At 36.4% G+C, this 21,596-nt stretch overlaps 1 protein-coding gene across 2 annotated transcripts; it reads left to right on the plus strand.

The window, feature by feature from the left end:
- The first annotated feature begins 103 nt into the window (after positions 1-103).
- mfsd2b (major facilitator superfamily domain containing 2B) lies at positions 104-21,508 on the plus strand. 2 transcript variants are annotated; one of them, XM_046836047.1, is made up of 15 exons: positions 104-142; positions 440-591; positions 5,846-5,971; positions 6,236-6,360; positions 9,285-9,408; positions 13,492-13,570; positions 14,435-14,616; positions 16,442-16,532; positions 17,386-17,507; positions 17,793-17,876; positions 18,207-18,290; positions 18,660-18,769; positions 19,715-19,858; positions 19,985-20,161; positions 20,311-21,508. In XM_046836047.1, exons 2-15 carry the CDS (start codon positions 502-504, stop codon positions 20,360-20,362), a joined length of 1,590 nt encoding a protein of 529 aa, XP_046692003.1. In that variant the 5' UTR covers positions 104-142; positions 440-501; the 3' UTR covers positions 20,363-21,508. The 2 variants fall into 2 exon arrangements, with proteins under 2 accessions (XP_046692003.1, XP_046692004.1); XM_046836048.1 differs by having other exon boundaries at positions 112-142; positions 484-591.
- The last annotated feature ends 88 nt before the right edge of the window (positions 21,509-21,596 follow it).

A 21,596-nucleotide genomic window follows, 5' to 3' on the forward strand; every position in this document is an offset into this window, starting at 1 on the left:
GTACACAGTAAATGTGTATATAAGTGGGTGTCCACTGGGAGGCGTGCTTTTCTCTCAGCGCTTTCATCAGTTGTTCTAGCTTCCTGAAACTCTCATTCAGTCTCCTCATCTCTCTGTGGAATGAAGTCACTCCATCAGTCAGGTGAGACTGTAATGGGCAAATCTTCTATTCATCATATACTGAGTTAGATAGCTGATTATGAAATGAATGATAATTTAATTATAATTATCTTGGTTTTGTGGATTGAACTTAACATTTAATCACACTTAACAGACAGTTTGTGAGGCTTGGATTTGTAGATCTCTGTGAATGTGAGAAAGAGTCATGCTGAGTTAGTTAAGAAAATGTACTTTGAAAATGAGGTTTTGTGAGAGCTGTTACTGTATATGCATTAATGCCCGGTAAGACTAAGTAAATTTTTGGGATCTCTGGCCCCAGGAGCAAAATGTGAATACAGCCAACAGCACATTGTTGTCTCTTAGCCTGTCAGTCTCATAGCCATGACTAAAGGGAGGAAGACACCAGCCAGCTCAGGTGACAAGGCAATGATGAAAAATCCCAAGCCTGTTTTCATCAAGGTCTCTGCTCAGGTAAGATATTGCTCTTGCTAAAATGCTTTACAGATAAGCTGTTACTTTTTTGTTACTTTAATTACTGATATATTTTAATGAATGGAAAGCAGTGCTTATTGGTGCATTTTCAGCAAAGGATGTCCCCAAGCTGTCTAGAGATCTTTTGTTGGTACATAGGAAAATAGAAAAGAAATTATTAAGTATGTACTATTTCACCTAAAACAACACCTCTAAATACAATACAAGGTACCATTTAAGGCAGCAATCACAGCCATGTGCAAAGTGCATGTTTGACATGTTAATCGCCACAATGATTCCAGTCAGGTACTGATTTACTGCATGAAAGTTAAAAACATCACACAGAATGAATGCGCATTATGTATTCTTTCTGGTATAAAATGAGTTATCTCGTTCACATACTGTAATACAGAGTCACATTGTCCCTGTTATATTCTCTCTAATTGTGGTACAAGTTCTTTGAGATTGCAAGACCCATAATATCTATCAAATTCTAATCGTATTCAGAAATCTATTGACCAAATCAGAAATCTGTAAACTTTATCAGATTATAAACTATTCTCTTAGCCAGGACGAAAATGTTTCTATCTTGGAAACTGCTCAAAAGGCAAGTAAATGCAGTGATATCCAAAAATACAACATAGTAATTTACATCCAAACAAACCGGTTATGTTATTTTAGAAGTAATAGCAATGCACAACTAAATTGCGCCAGCAGGATCTCCCAGCGACAGATGTGGAGTTAAACCGCTAAACCGTATGATGCTGCATGAGCTGCCAAGTGAAATAGCAGTCAACATTTCTATGCTACTGTCCCTTTGGGTGACCAACTTACTGGGTAGGCAGAGCAAAACGCTGTGCACATATATGTGTGTGTGTGTGTGTGTGTGTGTGTGTGTGTGTATGAGAAAGGGAGAAAAAGATTAATATATGGGGGAAAGACACTAATGCAAATGTTCTCACATCCGTTTGTCTCTTGAGACACATAGACCCCACGTGGTAAAATATAGACCATGAAATCCTGCAGCCATGATAGAGGATGCAAGTGAGAAATTTAATTATGTTGAGAGTGTAAATCTCTGGGAATGGTGTAAAAGGCCATGTGTGAACAGGGGAACAGGGTTGTAAATGGTGCATTACTAAATTGCATTATTGAAGTCTGCAAAAATTTAATTAGACTTTCATGGTCTTCGGGTGTTTTGAAGTATCAAGATTTAATATTTGATTAAAACGTGCATAAATTATTTTTAAATGCTTAAATAAATATAACAGTGTTTTTGCATTTTAATGTTTAATCTGTCATAACAGTGCTTCTGAATGAATCTGTGTAGTTTTGCTTTATTTATGAGCACTATAGTCGTCTATTAGCTTTAAATATCCATACACACCTATCAAAAATAAAAACAAAAACAATTTTGTGCACAGATTTAGTGTGCCATGAGATGTGTGTAGAGATAATTCATGGTAAATTTATTCTGCTTTTGCACTGATGAAAAACCCCAGTAGTTATAAATCCTTCACTCTTGTATTATGTCATCCCAGTTCATGTGTCAGAACACAAATCTGCTTAGAACTCAATAGGACAATGCAGAGCAAAGGGTAAAAAAATGGATTTTGTGAAATTGAATTGCTTTCGTAGAGCTGGTTTTCAGTTTCCAGATTAAATCCACAATGAAGCACATACAGTGTTACGCTGCTTGATTATAATAGGAGGTCTGAATTGTTATGACAGCAGCCCTATGAATACAACAGATGTTGTTTCCATGAAGCCATGAAACCTGTGGTGCAACCAGTTACGTGACTAGCAGCTACTAATATTGAGCAACTTGCAAGCCAGAAAAATCAGTAGTACTATTAATAGTTCATCTTGATGATAGAGGAATTACATAAGGAACCTGCAGCAGGTGTGCTATATTATGACAAGAAAATAATCGTCCACCACCCGAAAGTACATCACAAATTATTCCTTCAATAACATTGCAATTTGACGATGATTATTTTCTTGTTTTTGTTTATTTAAGATTTATTTAAGATTTTAAGATTGAGATGTCAGATTTTTAACCATTTATAGTTACATTTAATGTTGTGGAATATACACTATATTGCCAAAAGTATTCACTCACCCATCCAAATCATTGAACTCAGGTGTTACAATCACTTCCATGGTAACAGGTGTATAAAATGAAACACCTGAGCATGCAGACCGCTTCTACAAACATTTGTGAAAGAATGGGTCTCTCTCAGGGGCTCAGTGAATTCCAGCATGGTCCCGTGACAGGATGCCACCTGTGAAATAAGTCCAGTCATGAAATTTCCTCGCTGCTAAATATTCCACAGTCAACTGTTAGTGGTATTATAACAAAGTGGATGCGATTGGGAACAACAGCAACTCAGCCACGAAGTGTTCGGCGGTGTAAAATCACAGCTGCATAGTGTTGAGACGCATAGTGCACAGAGGTCGCCAACTTTCTGCAAAGTCAAAAGCTACAGATCTCCAAACTTCACGTGGCCTTCAGATTAGCTGAAGAACAGAAAGCATCATGGAATGGGTTTTCATGGTTGAGCAGCTGCATTCAAGCCTTACATCACCAAGTACAATCAAAGCATCGGATGCAGTGGTGTAAAGCACGACGACACTGGACTCTAGAGCAGTGGAGATGTGTTCTCTGGAGTGACGAATCTCGTGTCACTGTCTGGCAATCAGATGGACGAGTCTGGGTTTGGCGGTTGCCAAGAGAACGGTACTTGCCTGACTGCATTTTGCCAAGTGTAAAGTTTGGTTTGGGATTATGATGTGGGGTTGTTTTTCAGGAGTTGGACTCAGCCCCTTAGTTTTAGTGAAAGGAACTCTTAATGAAGACATTTTGGAGAATTTCATGCTCCCAACTTTGTGGGAACAGTTTGGGGACGACCCGTTCCTGTTCCAGCATGACTTGCACCAGTGCACAAAGCAAGGACCATAAAGACATAGATGAATGAGTTTGGTGTGGATAAACTTGACTGGCCTGCACAGAGTCCTGACCTCAACCCTGACAGAACACCTTTGGGATGAATTAGAGCACTTCTACCCTTATGGAAAGCCTTCCCAGAAGAGTTAAAGCTGTACTAGCTGTAAAGGGTGGGCAAACATCATAGTTACTCAAGTTCATTTGCATGTGAAGGCAGACGACCGAATACTTTTGGCAATATAGTGTATTTTAGTTACTGTTATCACTTATGTTATGTCAGGATAAAACTATATTATAAAAATTCAGAAAAGCAGTCTTTTTTCTTTCTTTTAGAGAAACTGGAAGTAAAAACCAAAAGCTGATTATTTTACAAACAATCCAGAATCAAATATATAAGAAAAGAAATGCAATATAATTTATTTTGGCTCAAGTGATGAATGTTCTGAGCAAATGCAGAAAATGTGACGATGATGCTGTGGCTTACTTTAGGGTACAGAAACATCCTAAAAAAAAACACAAAAAAAAAACTAAAATCTCCTCACACACATAACTTACTGACTGTTAAAAAGCTCTGACACTTTGTCTATAAAAGTTCAAAATACATCTCCTTATAGAAAGATACACAATATCAATAGTTATATGATTTTTTTCCTTGAGAAATAACAACCGGCATATACTAATATACTACAATAAACACATGAAGAGAATTGTGCGATTTGATTGCAGTCAGCACTGTTGTCAGAGCCATGCTAGGAAATTAATGAACATCTTCTGACCAATGGTGTTTGAGAAAAGGCTTTGGTATCTTGCAGACTTTCCCTCTGTTCCTGTACTCATGATTGTCATGTGTACAATCTATGTAGAAATCAGATATTTTGTACCAAGACACGGAATGAATTCCTGTTTATATCTGGGACTAAGATGTATTTATGAAAGCCCCCTGCTTTAGAAGACATCACTTTTTTAATGAAACTGAATTTTTGTCTCTAGGAATTAGTTTGCTTAGCAAAGTGTTAGTCAAATATTTATTGAATGATGTATAAGAGAGTAAAATAAATCAAGTCACTTTTTTTACATTTTTATGCTCCATGTCAGACTTGCCTTACTTTTGAATAATTACATAGCAACTTCCTGGTAATTGTGCTTCTTAAAACCATGCGCTTTTTTCAAGATGGAGCGGAAAAGTGAAAAAATCATCCAGTTAATTATAGTATCTTTTGAAGGCCTATAGGCTTAGACCTCTGTGGTTGTTTTGTTGTTGCCTGTTATAGGCAAAGCCCTGGGGAGAGAAAAGGGCGCATGGCGACAGCCAAAAAAACGGCTCCGATCTTGTGCAGATGTAGCTGCATGAAACGTAGAAATACAGGGTTTAGGATGCCCTTGGTTGCTTGAATATTTTCAGCTCTCCCATACTTGTCTGACTGTCTCCAGGATCAGAAGGAGACAGTAATAAATGTTCGGTTTTACCAGTTGTGGTTAACACAAACCGATTGCACTTTAATGTGTTACAAGGGATCAAATCCAGTAGTCACACGCGCACACATACACTTATAAAAACACCTTTTTTTCCATCTGAAAACGTTCAACGACACGATGTGAGTGAGTGGGTGCCAGTGAAAATCGTTTACACCTGCTGTCACACACAGAAACACACAGATTCAAGCCCAGGCACTTGAACTGAGGGAAGTAACACTCTTTGATTGACAGATATTTACAACACTTGTTATCCTGAAGGATTTTGGTTAATGAAAAGGTTACTACCGTACTCCACCCGAGCTGGAAAAATGAGAGCAGTGGGATTGAGTGTGCAGTGACCACATTAGAGAACCACATGTAATACGTATCACCCAAAAGCTTTGGTAATGAGCTTCAGAGATTTTGGTGAGGCCTCCGACCTTTCACCAGATATTCAGTCACTGTAAATCCTAATTCAAAAAAACACTTCAATAATCTCACTCTGCCAACTCGGATTTCAAACAGGAGAATAGAAAACATATGGGGTTTTGTTCTATCATTCCCACATATGGATAACATTATGAGGTGTGGAAAGACATTACAAACAATTGAAAGACATTCTAGCGCTACAGGACCATCTTTTAATTCATTTTTTAAATGAATGTTCAGCTTTTTTCCACCAATGTAGAGACTTCATTAAATATCTGTGCAATGATGCTTTAGATTGTGGCTAGGTTCGTTAAAACGATCCTGTATAATTCTGACCAACCAATAAAATTCATTAATCCATTAATCCACTTTGCATTATTACGAATGAGCAATTTAAAGGCTTGTGCTGTTTTTTGTTTACAGACTCATCTGGAGCAGAAGCTCTCTGTGTGCAGTAAACTGTGTTTCGCTATCGGAGGGGCACCTAATCAAGTTGCAGGAAGTGCAACTGCTTTTTTTTTGCAAATATTTCTGCTGGACATTGCACAGGTAGCGTGTCCATGAATACATTGATGTAATTCCACCGAAAGAAGTGACTCTGACAAATGATCTTATCACTAATGCAGCAGATTTGATTAAAGCTTCTATTATGTAACATCTAAAAATATCCAGCCTCAGCTACTGCAACCATTTTTGGCATAAAGCAGTACTTTGATAAGTTCAGACACTTCTAATGTTGCAGTTGCCTCATGACTTAGAAATAAGTGACATTTATGTGTGTAATGGTAATAGCAGTGTCACTGCTTTCCACAGATAAACCCTTATCAGGCCTCCCTGGTGTTATTCATTGGGAAAGCTTGGGGTGCTATTACTGATCCTGTCGTGGGATTCTTCATCACTAAAAGCAGATGGACAAAAATCGGCCGACTCATGCCATGGTGAGTAGAGGATTAGTTTTGTTCATTCAGATAGGATCAGCATTGCAGCAGAGTGTGTTTGTATGCCCTATTTGGCCTAAAGTGTTGCAACAAATTTGGAAGCACACAATTGTCTAGAATGTCATTGTTTGTTGTACAGTTAAGATTTCCAGTTACTGGCATTAAAGGGCCCAAAGATATTCCTGTATGACTTTATCCCTGTGCACAAAATAAAGATCATAAATACATGGTTTGCCAGGGTTGGAATGGTACAACTCCAGTGGCTTGCACACTGAACCCACTAAATGCTTTTGGGATGGGCTGGAACGCCATCATGACTAGTCTCACTAATTCTCTTGTGGCTGAATGGTCACCAATCTCCATAGCCCTATTCCTATTCGAATCTAATGGAAAGTCTTCCATGAACAGTAAAGGTTCATAGAACAGCAAAGATGGGGCATAACAAATGTTCAATAAGTACATAACAAAATCTAGTGGAATTCTACGACCCCTAGCTACTACCCTGGCTGGCTGATTATTCAACACTTTTCCCTTAATCCTAATTGCTATTCCTGGAAAGAAGTCCCCATATCAATGCCATATCTTTAAGATATGGCATCAAAATGTCTGAAAGGAAGTCCATTGCATCATGCTGGAATGTGACAGCCTTGCCCAAATGTTGGAAGATAACCCCCTGGATGTTATAATCAAGTATTTAGATAACACTCGAGATTCTGTAAGGACTCTGCTGTAAGGCACAGAATAATCAAATAAGTGCACATGTAAGTCCCAGGTGGTCTGCACTGGGACTGGAATCCCAAGGGAGCCAACAAAAATTGTTAGAGTAGACTGTATTTAGTCTAAGAGGATGGGAATGGATAGACATATGAAGCTCATGGGACAAAGAAAAAGCCCGGGTGATTACATAGGAGTGTCTATTCAGTCTTTGTCTTCAGTGTCTGGTTTAACTAATGGGTCATGGTGGTTTAGAATATTATTTATTATTTTTGGGGAAATTTAGTAACTTTTGGCCTGTGTGTGAGTAAAATAGAAATAATTGCAGGATCACGAGGGATCAATTAGAATTGACTGATACCTGTAGTCTCAGGAAACTTTAAATGAATATCCTTAATCTCATCAAACATCAAAATAAAATGATACTGACACCCTTTCATTCAAAACTCACAATGAACATAGTAGTTCTTTTGAAATCTTGATCAATCATGATCAAGCAGATAAATCTTAAAATGTCTAGACAGCTCTTTTATTACATGTCTGTCATCTCATCTCATATTTCATGACGTTCTTACATTTTTTTACAACCATGTCCGCTAAGGTTTTTAATTACGAAGCAGGTCTTTCATTAAAGATGAGAACATGTGCAAACACACACCCCATTAAGAAAGAAATCCAGTGTGATCAGACAGTGTAGCAGGCACACTGATTTCTAAAAACCCATCCTGGCTGTGTTTCAATTTACATATGTGTAGATGCTGGAGTACGGAGTGTGTGTGCTCATGTTTGACGGTGAATGATCCTGTAGTTATGCCATTTTATTTACAGTGGACATTTCTAGGTTAAACCATCAAGTTAACCTCTTGTGCTACATTTAGAACCATCCATTCATCCACACACTCTCTCTAATTCTATTCTGTTGGTCTTTTGTGGGAAAAAACAATCACAGAGTGAGCAAGAGTGCTAGCTCATTCTGCAAATCAGGGGTCTGGACTGTGCTAGAATTGGCCATTCTTTGTGCACATTGGCGAAATTTCTTTGTCCCTGTATCTCTAAACATTGTGCATAGAGCGCTACAAAATGTTGAATGTTTTATTACTAGGGATTATTTCAATCACTTTATGTGAAAGGCTTTCCATGTGATGTGTATATATAAAAAGCACAAACAATCTTAAGTTGCTAACTTTGAAACCTTTACAATATACTTACTTACATTACCGTATTGTCACGAATATAAGACGATATATTCTAATGGGAATGCATCTCAATGGACAATGTCATATTATATTTGCGTTCTAGACTATTACATGTTAATAATACTGTACACCCGCAAAAATAAGTGGGGCCAAATACAGGTAAACAGGTTTCCTTGGACTGAAGCAATCTAAAAGTCATTTACAATACCAGGACTGCATGATGGTGACTGGTGATGGTGCACGAGTGACTCTCCAGAACATACCGGTTTAAAAGTCGGCAAAGTCAACCAGCATCTGAAGCAAGCTTATAATGCAAATTTTAAAATCATAGTGATAAATGCAGACGAGAAATACGGCATGCCAGAATGTAATGTCTGCTCTGTGATTGAATACTCCACGCATGGGTATGGGCATGCTTTTTTACAATGAGATGGACAGCCTGGGATAATTGTTAATAAATTCAGATGGACTGCAGGATATATATGGTATGCCATATGGAAAGCATTTTTAAATTAAAGCATTTTCTTTATAAAAGACATTTGTCTTCAAATAACATTTTTCTACAAGGAACACTGAAAGTCTTATATTCATCTTATATTCTGGACAATACGGTGCTTTTACATTCTAAACAGTAGAATATGTAAGAACAGAAATGCAGAATCATTTATTTGGACTCAAACGATAACTGTTCTGAGCAAATGCAGAAAATGTGGCGATGATGCTGTGGCTTACTTTAGTGTACAGAAGCATCTTAAAAAAATACCACAAAAAAAACTAAAATCTCCTCACACACATAAACAGATCAACATTTACAATAAACACTTTGCTTGTTGAAATGCCACTGCTGTACAAGACATCCGCAATAACAAAGTGCCAGCCACAAGGGTAAAGTGTGGCTTGTGAGAATTACAGTGCTTTGTTTCAAAGAACTCCGAAATGATTTTTTTTTCATAATTCCTTATCGTTTTTTAAGTCAAGGATAACTTTTAATGTTTCCATTATATTTTTCCTCAGGATGGTGGGCTGCACACCATTTACTGTAGTGTCCTACTTCTACTTGTGGTTCGTTCCTCCTTTTACCAATCAAAGGTACATCTGGTATCTGGGATTCTACTGTCTCTACCAAACTCTCATCACAGTAAGTTATGGTCACCTGTTTTTATTAAGAATTACATTGTAGTTAGTCCTTTATCTCAAAGAAGTGTACAATGAATATTGTCACAGTTATTAATGTTGAACACAATTGTAATATTTTGTTTGTCTCTTTTTTGTGTCCTCTATCCTGGCTTGGACATTGTTAGCAATTTAGAATAGCAGGACATTTCAGACAGAAATGATCTCATTGATTTGAACAATGAGTCTTTAAAAGTAAAGCACAAAATTATAGGTGAGTTGTATATTGTCTGTCATGCTGGACATTACAGTTATTAAAGGGAAGTTTGTAATATTTACCTCAGAGTTTTTTTGTGCAAAACCGGGGTCGTATGATTATGAATGAGAAGGCCTTGTACTTATGTTGTAAAGAATTATAGATGTAAAGAACAGTACTGACCTGGCTTTGATCACTCTCAGCCACTTATTTTAGGAAGCGTAAGATCATTTGGTGAACATTCAAGCAATAACGATAATAAATTTTCACGATTTAAATACTGTTCCGCGGTTAGATTGTGAAAAAATAATTGTAATCAAATTAAGACACCATTTTTATCTTGGTGTGTCCAAGTGCATTGATGATATGTGGGTAATTGTGTGACTTTTTTTTTTTTAATTGTGAAATAAAACTAGAACAGGAAATCACAGATCTGCCCTTAATGAAACTAGAAGTTTTATAACGTTGGTGCTCTACTCTGTAAGTCAACCTTTTTTATATCTGTAGTTTTTATTTCTATGATTTATTTGTTTATTTTTTAAATTTCAGTCGAATACACCAGCATGTAGTGGAATGAGGTTGCCGCTCCGTGCATACAAACCCGCACTGAAATGACATGTCATTTGAACTCCTTTATAAATACATGTTAGGGGCAACTAGAAACCACCAAAGAGGGTAAACGTTGGTTTCCTCTTTTAGTGCTTTCCATTGTCTTTAAGTGCAAGGCTGAGATCCAGCAGCTGCATTCACTATCACAGGCAGTGAACCCAGTCAGTAACACCCACATTTAATTAATCCATTATTTTTATTCAGACTATTTGCTTTTAAATCGAACAATATCTGCAAAATTGTCAAAAATAACATTCTGAATGTAAATCCTTTTATGGTTTCCTAGCCAAATGGCACTAGTTACTGTAATAGAACAAGAACTGGGCTGGGCAAGCTCTCCAGAGAGGTTTATTTTAGCGCATGCTTGGTCCACTGGTACACCACAGCAATAAATGATTTTTTAAATGTAAATTACAAAGTAAAGGATTTTAAAGATATATATCTAGTATATCTAGTAATAAACTTTACTAGCTACTTTATTTGTGTTTATATATTTATTCGCCGTGGCATCGTTTTGATAAGCTTCTGCAATGTCACAACATTTATTCCCGTTTTTCACCAAAATCTTGTATTGATGATGGGAGAGTCGGACCGCTGCGCAAAGTTTTCTCCAGCGCATCGCAAAGATTCTCAGTGGGGTTAAGGTCTGGATTCTGTGGTGCCCAATCCATGTCTGAAAATGATGTCTCGTGCTCCCTGAACCACAATTTGAGCCCGATTAATCCTGGCATTGTCATCTTGGAATATACCCGTGCCATCAGTGAAGTAAAAATCCATTAATGGAATAACCCGGTCATTCAGTATATTCAGGTAGTCAGCTGACCTCGTTCTTTGGGCACATAACATTGCTGAACCGAGACCTGGCCAACTGCACCAACCACAGATCATAGCACTGCCCCAGGCTTGTACAGTAGGCACTAGGCATGATGGGTGCATCTGTTCATCCGTCTCACTTCTTACCCTGATGCGCCCATCACTCTGGAACAGGGTAAATCTGGACTCATCAGACCACATGACCTTCTTCCATTGCTGCAGAGTCTAATCTTTATGCTCCCTAGGAAATTGAAGCCTTTTTTTCCGATAAGCCTCACTGATAAGTGGTTTTCTTAAGGCTTCACAGCTCTTTAGTCCCATTCCCTTGAGTTCCCTTCGCATTGTGCTTTCACTATTAAACATAGCCGTGAGTTCTACTGTTGTTTTTTATGATTTGATTTCCCCAAAGGTTTAAGTGATCGCCGATCACGATCATTCAGGATTTGTTTCCAGCCACATTTCTTCCTCGAAAATGATGGCTACTCACCATCCTTCCAGTTGTTACTAATGTGTTGGACAGTTCTTAACCCAATTTCAGTAGGTTCAGCAACCTCCTCAGATGTTTTTTTTTTTGCTAGATGCATGCCAATAATTTGACCCCTTCTGAAACAGATACATAATCATCCATGCAGTAATTATCCAACGGGAGACTCTTACCTATTTGCTTAGTTAAGTCCAGGTTTATGGAAAGGCAGTGTAATATATATATACTGCACGGAAGATGCAGTATGTAGATGAAGTATTCAGCTGGCTACAAGTTATTTAATGAAACTTTTGCTATGTTTCCACACGGATAGTTTTAATTGCCGGATGCATTTGAGACTTGGTGCATTAGTAAAACAAATGTTTATTTTAGATTAAAAATTGACTTTTTGTGGAGTTTATAATATTTTTTTAAAATCAGAGTAAAGAAAGGACATTTAAATGTCCTGCAATAAAAGTTTTAATGTCGGCTCTTTTATATTAATTTATTTATGCAGATTTGGAAAAAAAAAAAGGTCAAACCAAGAAGTGCGCTGCATTAATCACGCTTTAATAAAACTTGTCATTAAAATTAATTTGCATTAACACTTATTATTAACGAGTATATATATATATATATATATATATATATATATATATATATATATATATATATATATATATATATTCTGTTGCTACACTTTCATTTGTTTTAGTGTATTATTAGACATAATATCTATATGCATCACTTTTTTACTAAAGCTGCAACCAAATATAAAGACTATTCTGTATTTAACAATTTATGTGTTCTTTATCAATATAATTGTTGTTATGAATAGGTAATATATATGAATAGGTCAGGTTTTTTTTTTTTTTTTAAGGGACCTTGCAAGATGTATAAACATGACGTGCAAACTTTTTTCTGTGCAATATTATGAAGCTCAAAGTCCATAATCAGGGTCATGGTGGATTAATCATGGACAATTCATTTATTTTGGGAAATAGGTCCAACTAAGTGTGTTGGCAGTATGGCAAGTACAAAAGAAAACAATTTATTGCATGAGCTAGATTTTAAGAATCCACACACATATGTAGATATGGCTATTATCAGAATCAGAATCAGAAATAGCTTTATTACCAAGTATGCTTGCACACACAAGGAATTTGACTTGGCGTCAGGAGCTTCCAGTGCAGAAGTACAGACAGAATGTAACAGTAGTAGTAAACCAGACAGTTAAATAATGCAATATATACAGAGTAAAAGTGTTGTTAAATAAATGTACAGATGTTATTTACAAGTGTTCAGTTTACAAATGGACATTTGGATTCTATGTATAAATGAGACAGTTATGATGGAGAATGTGTAGTTATGAATATTTTAATAGTTGATGCTGAGTATAGCCTGTGGGAAAAATTGTTTTTGTGCCTGGCCGTTCTGGTGGACGGTGCTCTGTAGCACCTTTCGAAGAGAGAGTGTGCTGGGTGTGTGGGGTCCAAAGTGATTTTCGTAGCCCTTTTCTCCACTCTGGATGAGATCTTGGAAATTGGGCAGTGGGGCAACAATAATTCTCTCAGCAGTCCTGACCGTCCGCTGTGGCCTCTTGATGTCTGATTTGGTAGCTGAACCAAACCAGACAGTTATAGATGTACACAGGACAGACTCAATGATGGCTGAGGTTATGAACTTGATGTGAAATTACCAGAGAAAATTGTGCTCTTTGCACTAGTAAACTTTATGCTCATTAACTCATTAATATATTTTACTGTTTCCCTACTAATATCTACATCTAACTACATCGAGCTCAGCATATATCTTTCCTTCTTTGTAGAAAAAGATCTTTTCTTCTTTCTATTCATATCCATTGGTATCTCCATAGTGACTCCTTGCTCTCATAAGTCACTGCATGTTCTGTACAACTCTGGCTCAGCACTGATGATTCCTCTCTGTTGATTTCTTTGCCTTTGTAGTGTTTCCATGTGCCTTACTCAGCACTGACCATGTTTCTGAGCACAGACCAGCAGGAACGAGACTCAGCTACAGCATACCGTAAGTTTACCTTTCAGCAAAACATGATTTCAGTTCAGTTTTATTTGTATAGTGCTTTTAACAATGGACATTGTCCCAAAGGAGCTTTACAGAGATAAATATGTTACTAAATTTAATGTTAGTGCCTATAAATTTAATGCATAAATGTCTACCCTTAATGATAAGCCAGAGGTGACAGTGGCAAAGAAAATCTCCCTCAGATGGTATTTGGCAGAAACCTTGAGAGGAACCAGATTTAAAAGGGAACCCCTTCTTATCTGGGTTACACCGAATTATAGTTTTAGAATCGTTGAGGTGTGCTGTTAAGTAAACTGTTCACTAGTAGTTGCTTAAATGCAGAGCTATTTTTGCTGAGTCAATGTAGCAGACTGTTTAGGTTAATTTCAGTCCAAATCCATCCTCATAATTCTTGTGTTGCTCATGAATGTACACACATAGCTGTCAGAACTATCACATTTTTATTTAACCGCAAGTTGTACATGTATTTGTTGATTTATTATTATACTGAAGATAGTACTTTATGTTGTTTGCTTTTTTCAAAACCTTTCTCATCCTGTAAATAAATGCATAAATGCAAACACAAGAAAAAGAAAAACACTAACAACTGGTGTAATTACAGTATGTGCATGATTCTTTTCTTTGGTTTGTTTCATATCATAATATTATTGTATATTGTGTTTACACTGTATACAGCTAGCCAAAGAAAAATGCTAGAAACAATATGAAAGTAGCCGTAATAGATGAAAATAATTACACCCTTTTAACAATACCTACCACTCTTTTTAAAATTGTTTAAATGTCAATATACTACTAGACTAAGAACTGAAAAAGAACTGAATAATCCCCTATGTGTTCCTGCTGTAGGTATGACCTTGGAGGTGTTTGGGACACTAGTTGGTGCAGCCATTCAGGGCCAGATTGTAGCAAGTGCTCATAATCTTAAACACTGCCCTCATAACAACACGTCAGCCGGTCACCTGGGAAATGGTAGTGGAACGGAGATCATTCAAAGCTTGGCACTGTCACAGGACTTCCTGTCACATTCAGTATGTATCAGTATCAGTATGTATCACAGATACATCAACATTAAATACACATTTGGGCATTATATTGTATACATTTCTTGTACAGAATATTCTGCCTTTAATTATGTAGATTTTGGATAGATGTATGATGGATGGAAAGATAGATGCATTGAAGAGTAGATGGAACCCTATGATAGATTTTTAAAATAATTTATGTTTTTTTTTTTAACCACTAAAATAAACAGTACTCTTTAAAACACATTAAATGCTGAATTTGAAATCATTTGAATCACTTTAGTGATTCTGTGTGTTACATTCTTCTAAAATGTTGAACAGTCATGAATTAAAGGCTTACTGTACCGGACTCTTTCGGTAGTGCAAAATCAAACGCTAAATCCCAACACTCACCACAATCAGCTGTCAGTCAAACAGCACTGCTGTTAACGAGAAACTAGAAAATAGAACATGTTGATGTTAATCAAAACATGTAAATTCACAATTTCATCACAAAAATTGAAGATGATGTTTATTAATATGCAAGTTGTTCAGTCTTCTGCTGACTGTCTAATCATGTACCCACACATTACTAGAGGCTTGCCACAAGCTCACCAGAGACCCAAGTGCAAACACACATAAAGAATATAGTGGCTGATGTCTACTTACAGCTGAATGTCACCCACTTCTAGAATCAGTCACACTGGAAGTAAAAGTGGGCCAACAAACCGCTCATGGTTTCAGGGATAGAAAACCCATCATGCATCATCATGCTATCATGCTATTCAGCTACCACCACAGCTATTCAGAGCAGGTCTGGGTGAAGTGGCTTTTGGGAAAATGCTTCCATAGTGGTTAGCGCTGCTTCCACAATGCCAATGTAGCACAATGTTTCTGCAAATTCCTCAGGCTGAGGGTGGTGTGCTGTTTGGGTGCGTCCGCCAAACCCCTCCAAATCTGGCCACTGTTTGATCTGGATTGGTAATGAAGCACTTTGCCTGGAAAAAGAGGAAGCAAGTCAAAGATTTGTTTAGGGCAAAACAGTTCCTGTTTAAAGGTGAAGAAGATTTCTTTTTGGGTGTTGTTGCATATTTCACCAGGCCATACAGGCTGCTGCCATGTTAGTATATATAGTCTCCGTATATATCAGAATTTTTAACCTGATAAAAAGCACTCGTCACTTATCTCTAAACAATGATTACTCTTGAAAAAAGGATTAGGTTGACCTTAATGTGTTTTTTGGGATGAAAAGTGAGTGGGCATAAGACATTTTTGAGTCTAATACAAGCAAAACACATGCCAGACTTTCAACAACTGCTGCATTTAACATCATTTTCTTCCTCTTTGTACCTATTTTAAATTTCAAGACATTTGTAGTGTCTTGTGTAATGTTCTTCTGAAGAATGCGTGTGAGAGCAGTAAAACTGCTGATATTGCTCTGGCAATTTTGTTTAAGATTAATTACATAAATGTGCCACCTTTATAAGATTTCTAAATAATATTTTACAATCTGTACACTACACATTTTAAGCATTTGGGAAAAATCTTCAATCTTTAAAGATATTTAAACAAATTTTGTTGCCATAATGTCCTTATGTCTAAGATAAGATATACCTTTATGTGTTGCACAGTGGGAAAATTTTTATTGCTCTAATTTCTAATTCTAATGTTCTACATTTTAATTTCTAATTTAACAATGTGCCACAGTGTCACATTAATGTATTGCACAATAATGTCAACTAGGGTTAGAGTTTTGCTTGTTCTTAATGGCTCCTGATCCACTGTAACTGTAAGTGATTAGTGAGGGTAATAAAAAAAACACTGAAGTGCTTGTTTTTCTTTGTTTTTGCAGAAAGAAGTGTACATGATTGCTGCAGGTGTGATCGGGGCACTCTTTCTTATCTGTACAGTTGTGATGTTTCTGGGAGTTAAAGAAGGAGATGGTGAGTGTGGCATTACTATAGCATTACATTCATTTACTCACCTCAGTATTCTATGAGGTATAAGAATCAGAGTGTGTGAAGAAGAAGACTGTGAGGAATAAATAACTATGTGGTATGCTGTTATTGGAAAATAATCAATGCAGGGTGAACTGATTGCATCCCACACATTATTTAATTATAGAGTCTCATTTATCATATACTACAGCAAATCAGAAGAATGCCATGCTGTATGTTTTAACCATGTAAAGTTAGATTTAGTTTTATGAATCATCTGCAAAGCAAGTTAATTCCTTATTATTTATGTTGGTGCAGGTATAAAAATGTTTAAGTTGAAGCAACATTTTAACCTTATTTTAATGTTTATTATTAACATTAGTTTATTGGAGCATATGCAGTTATAAGTCCCTGTAAATGGGAGTTAGAAAAAATTAATGATATAAAAATTAATGATATAAAAATTAATGAACAAAATAAAATAAAAAGAAATTCCAATTTACTATTACTGTACTGTAATATGTACATTTGGATGGAATTTACACACTATATGGCTAAATGTCGACACCTGATCACATCCATATGTGTATAGCATTACAATTTCCCTTCACTGAGACACACAGGCCCAATCCTGTGCCAAAATAGCAACGACCTTGTGCACAAAGTCAGCTCCATAAAGACATGGATTATGCTCCAAAACCTAATGGAAAGCTTTCCCAGAAGAATGGAGCAAAGTAGACTAAATCTGGATTATGACGTGTAAGAAGCACATATGAATGTGACATTTACAGTGTATGATTGATGGTCACATTTGTATGCCTTTAATAAAAAATATTTACTTAATTAAATATTGTTTTAGATCCGTATGCACTGAAGTCAGAGAAACCAATTCCTTTCCATAAAGGCTTTGTGTTGGTGATGAGACACGGGCCATATCTCTCCCTCACAGCAGCTTTCCTCTTCATATCTGTGGCCATCCAGGTAAAGAGCTTGTAAATATTTATTTAATCAATGGAGAGAAAGCGAGCGAGCGAGAGAGAGAGAGAGAGAGAGAGAGAGAGAGAGAGAGAGAGAGAAATATTTGCTATGAAACATAAATAAGAGCCAATAACATTAATTCTTTCATGCATTCTTCTCATGTTACAATAACTAATTGTTCCAGCAGATTATCTTAATCACACAGCAACTACTACAGCATGTTCCCAATAATTTGGGGACAACAAAACCCATAACTCTTTATTTTTGTTGTTGACTATCATTTTGCAGCTGATCCAGAGCAACTTTGTGCTGTTCTGCACATATGCAGTAGATCTTCGGGATCACTTTCAAAATATAGTGCTAACGATTCTGGTGAGTGTACATTGCATGCAGAGTCACGTACAGTTTATATATTAGGGCTGTCAAAATAAACGCGTTATTATCGCGTTAACGCACATTCATTTAAACGGCACTAATTTTATTAACGTGGGCTTGAATTAATTTTGTTGATATTTTTGTATGAAAATGTAAATCAATTAATCGCACACTAAATAAAATTTGTGCTGTTAAAATTAACTCGTTAATTTTGACAGCCCTAATATATATATATATATATATATATATATATATATATATATATATATATATATATATATATAGTTTGTTTGTTTGTTTAAGAAATGCCTTTAAACCACTATGCAGGTGTCTGCAGCTTTGAGTATCCCATTCTGGCAGTGGTTCCTTCAAAGGTTTGGCAAAAAGACAGCAGCGTTCTGTGGAATTACGGTACTTTTACTCTTATACACTATTCACCTATATATATATATATATATATATATATATATATATAGATAGATAGATAGATAGATAGATAGATAGATAGATAGATAGATAGATAGATAGATAGAAAGATGGAGAGAGAGAGAGAGAGAGAGAGAGAGAGAGAGAGAGAGAGAGAGAGAGAGAGAGAAATTTTTTAAAGGAACTGATTTTAAAAGAGCGCTATATTATTTATCCTGTATGAATCGATAACTTATATATAACTAATTCAAATATAATATTAAATAAAACTACAGTTACAAAGAACTATTGTCCAGGTATTTCTACCCCTGTGTATATTGTATTTTGAGGAAGTTTTAATGTGACTGTGTGCAGTGGATAATACCCTTCACTGTGATGCTGGCATTTATTCCAAACCTGATGGTGGCTTATGTGGTGGCTGTATCTTCTGGACTAAGTGTAGCTGCCTCACTACTTTTACCCTGGTGAGTTTTTTACCCTCTCACACCTGCTGTCTGGTTAGTGGAACAAAACTAACATTGTGTCAGAAATTTGCTCTGTTTATTTCCTGTTGGTCTAGTAGGTATGTCGGTAGGTAAATACACTAGATGGACCAAAATATTGGTACACATGACCTTTCCAGCCATATGTGGTTCTTCACCCAACTGTTACCACAAAGTTGGAAGCACACAATTGTATAGCATGTCTTTGGATTTGTCTGACTTGAACAAGGAGACCCAAATCTGTTCCAACATGACAGTGCACAAAGCCAGCTCTATTAGGATATAATTTACATTGTTTGGAGTGGAAGATCTTGAGTGGCCTGCTATAGAGCTTTGACCTCACTAAATGTGGAATAGGATGTCCAAAATACACATATGAATCTTATGGTCATATAGTGAAGATAGACAGATTTTTGTTTGAGGGACAGTTGTTTAGCTGTAGTTTATCTTAGTGATGTACTGTTCTGCTAGGAGGAACAGGAGAATTGGTTTTCAGTATTATACTGTACCTTAACGTTATAGTGCGAGTTAGCAGTATGTGAAATATGTCTAATCCAGTTGCTGTAAGGATTGCTCATACTTTGTTCACTTGACCTTCCGTGGCCATATTATATCATGTCGATGGATAGGAAATACTTACAGCTGTAAAATGAGACGCATCAAAGAGAAAGTACTCATATTTCTGATCGACCAAATCCATTGCTGTTACCACTATTCCAGCATCTATATCTAATTACTTTGCAATTACCTTAATCACTGGTCTTATATTTGGAACATATTTATTTTGGGTTTATGCCTTCTCCTTTTGCCTCCTTCCACCAATACATGTTAGACGTAAGTGAAAAAGATCCCTCATAAAAAGGAATGATCTTTATTAATGACTAGCATGTCTTATATGTGATATAATGGCCCAGGATTTGTATCCAGGTCAATGTTGCCAGACGTAGTGGATGACTTCAGACTGGCGAACCGCAACTCGAAGGGTCACGAGGCGATCTTTTATTCCTTCTACGTTTTCTTCACCAAGTTTGCAGCTGGGATCTCTCTGGGAGTGTCCACTCTCTGTTTAGAGTGAGTTTTGTCAAGGCACCTATATAATTTATCTTTGTATCATCAGCAATAGGTTTATTATAAATATCCACTAGAGTAAGGTTTTAGTTCTAATGTTTTCTACATTTTGTCTTGTCTATGCTGTAGATTTGCAGGCTATGACACAGGAGCATGTAGGCAGCCCAATGCGGTAGTTTACACTCTGAAACTACTGATTGGCATGGCCCCTGTGGTGTTTATCATCACAGGCCTTGTCATCCTTCTTCTGTACCCCATCAGTGAAGACGTGAGACAGCGAAACAAACTGGCCCTGGAGGATCTCAGGTGACTTCACACACATGCTTACAAGATTTACAGATTTGTGCTTTTTATTGTATTTTATATAACAGACATATTAGCCTTTTCCTGTGATGTCATCAAATATCTCTGTCAGATATCCTTTTACACCTAACTTCACTCACTGTCTTCTTCAGGAACCAGACTATAAATTGCAGCTGCCTCAGAGACGACTTGATAAGTGCATAGGCCCTTTACACATCACTGATTGAAATTCTAGCTCGGCCCTGGGATGAGATGTGTTAGTGTACATTACACTGTGTTAAATATATTAACATGAACCTTCTATTTTCTTTTTGGTATTTTTTTTAAATGATATAATAATCTGTATTAATTATATACAGTACAGTACATAATTTATATGAATGAATGTATATTTCTTTGTTTTTAATGAAGCTAAAATAGTATAAAGTCTTACAGATTTATATTTAATTATTTGGATTTGTTAATTTGTTAATTATCCGAATTAATTTTAATTTAAAGCAATATAATTGGGGCTTTTACTATGGATTTTAAATGTCACCATCACCATAAAACACTTTATAAAAACACTATAGTTTACTTTTGTTGTACATTATACCTCAAGTTCAGAGAGAGAAAATTATAAATATCCTGATTTAATGAACTGACCTTACACCTGTCAGGCAGAACATTATGACCACCTGCCCAATATATTGGTGGCCCCTTTTTTTCTGCCAAAATAACCCTGACCCGTCAAGCATTAACAACATAAACGTCTTTCATCAGTGAGCCTCGGCTGCCCATGACCCTGTCCCCGGTTCACAACTGTTATTTCCTTGGAGCACTTTTGATAGATACTGATCACTGAAGACCAGGAACATCCCACAAGAACTGCAGTTTTGGAGCTGCTCTGACGCCATCACAATTTGGCCCTCGACAAACTTCTTACTCTATCCCATTTTTCCTGCTTCAAACACATCAACTTTGAGGACAAATTGTTTACTTGCTGCCTAAAACATCAAACCCACTAACCGGTACCATGATGAAGAGATAATCAGTGTTATTCACTTTACCTGGCATAATGTTATGCCTGATCAGTGTGTAATTCACAGTTCTTTGTTTGGAAGGAGCTCATAGTTCAAAGTATATAATTGACATCTGCAATACTAAAAGGAAACATTTACAGTATAAACAACTGTAATCAAATACTTCAGAAGTCACATGGGGAGATACCTGTTTTCACAACACGTCTGCAAAAATTAAAAGATGAGTCAAAGTTACTACTTAATTCTCACTCATTTACAATTGAAATAATTATTGCATCACAGATGTGCTGACAATATTTTTTTAATTCTTGTTTGCAATGTATTTTGTCCAAAGATGACAATAAATATTGCTCCATTAAACCAGGCACTCATGTATCTTCTTTATGATGAATAAAAAGGATTGCTGTTCATCAACA

This window comes from Silurus meridionalis, chromosome 23, assembly GCF_014805685.1.
Source record: "Silurus meridionalis isolate SWU-2019-XX chromosome 23, ASM1480568v1, whole genome shotgun sequence".
Classification (NCBI taxonomy): Eukaryota; Metazoa; Chordata; class Actinopteri; order Siluriformes; family Siluridae; genus Silurus; species Silurus meridionalis.

Excerpts from the sequence above, each read along its gene's own strand:
- mfsd2b (XM_046836047.1), top strand. The coding sequence starts at position 502 with ATGACTAAAGGGAGGAAGACACCAGCCAGCTCAGGTGACAAGGCAATG. Across the intron at positions 9,409-13,491 it reads TCTACCAAACTCTCATCACA|TGTTTCCATGTGCCTTACTC; the intron begins GTAAGTTATGGT and ends TTGCCTTTGTAG. Across the intron at positions 16,533-17,385 it reads GGGAGTTAAAGAAGGAGATG|ATCCGTATGCACTGAAGTCA; the intron begins GTGAGTGTGGCA and ends ATATTGTTTTAG.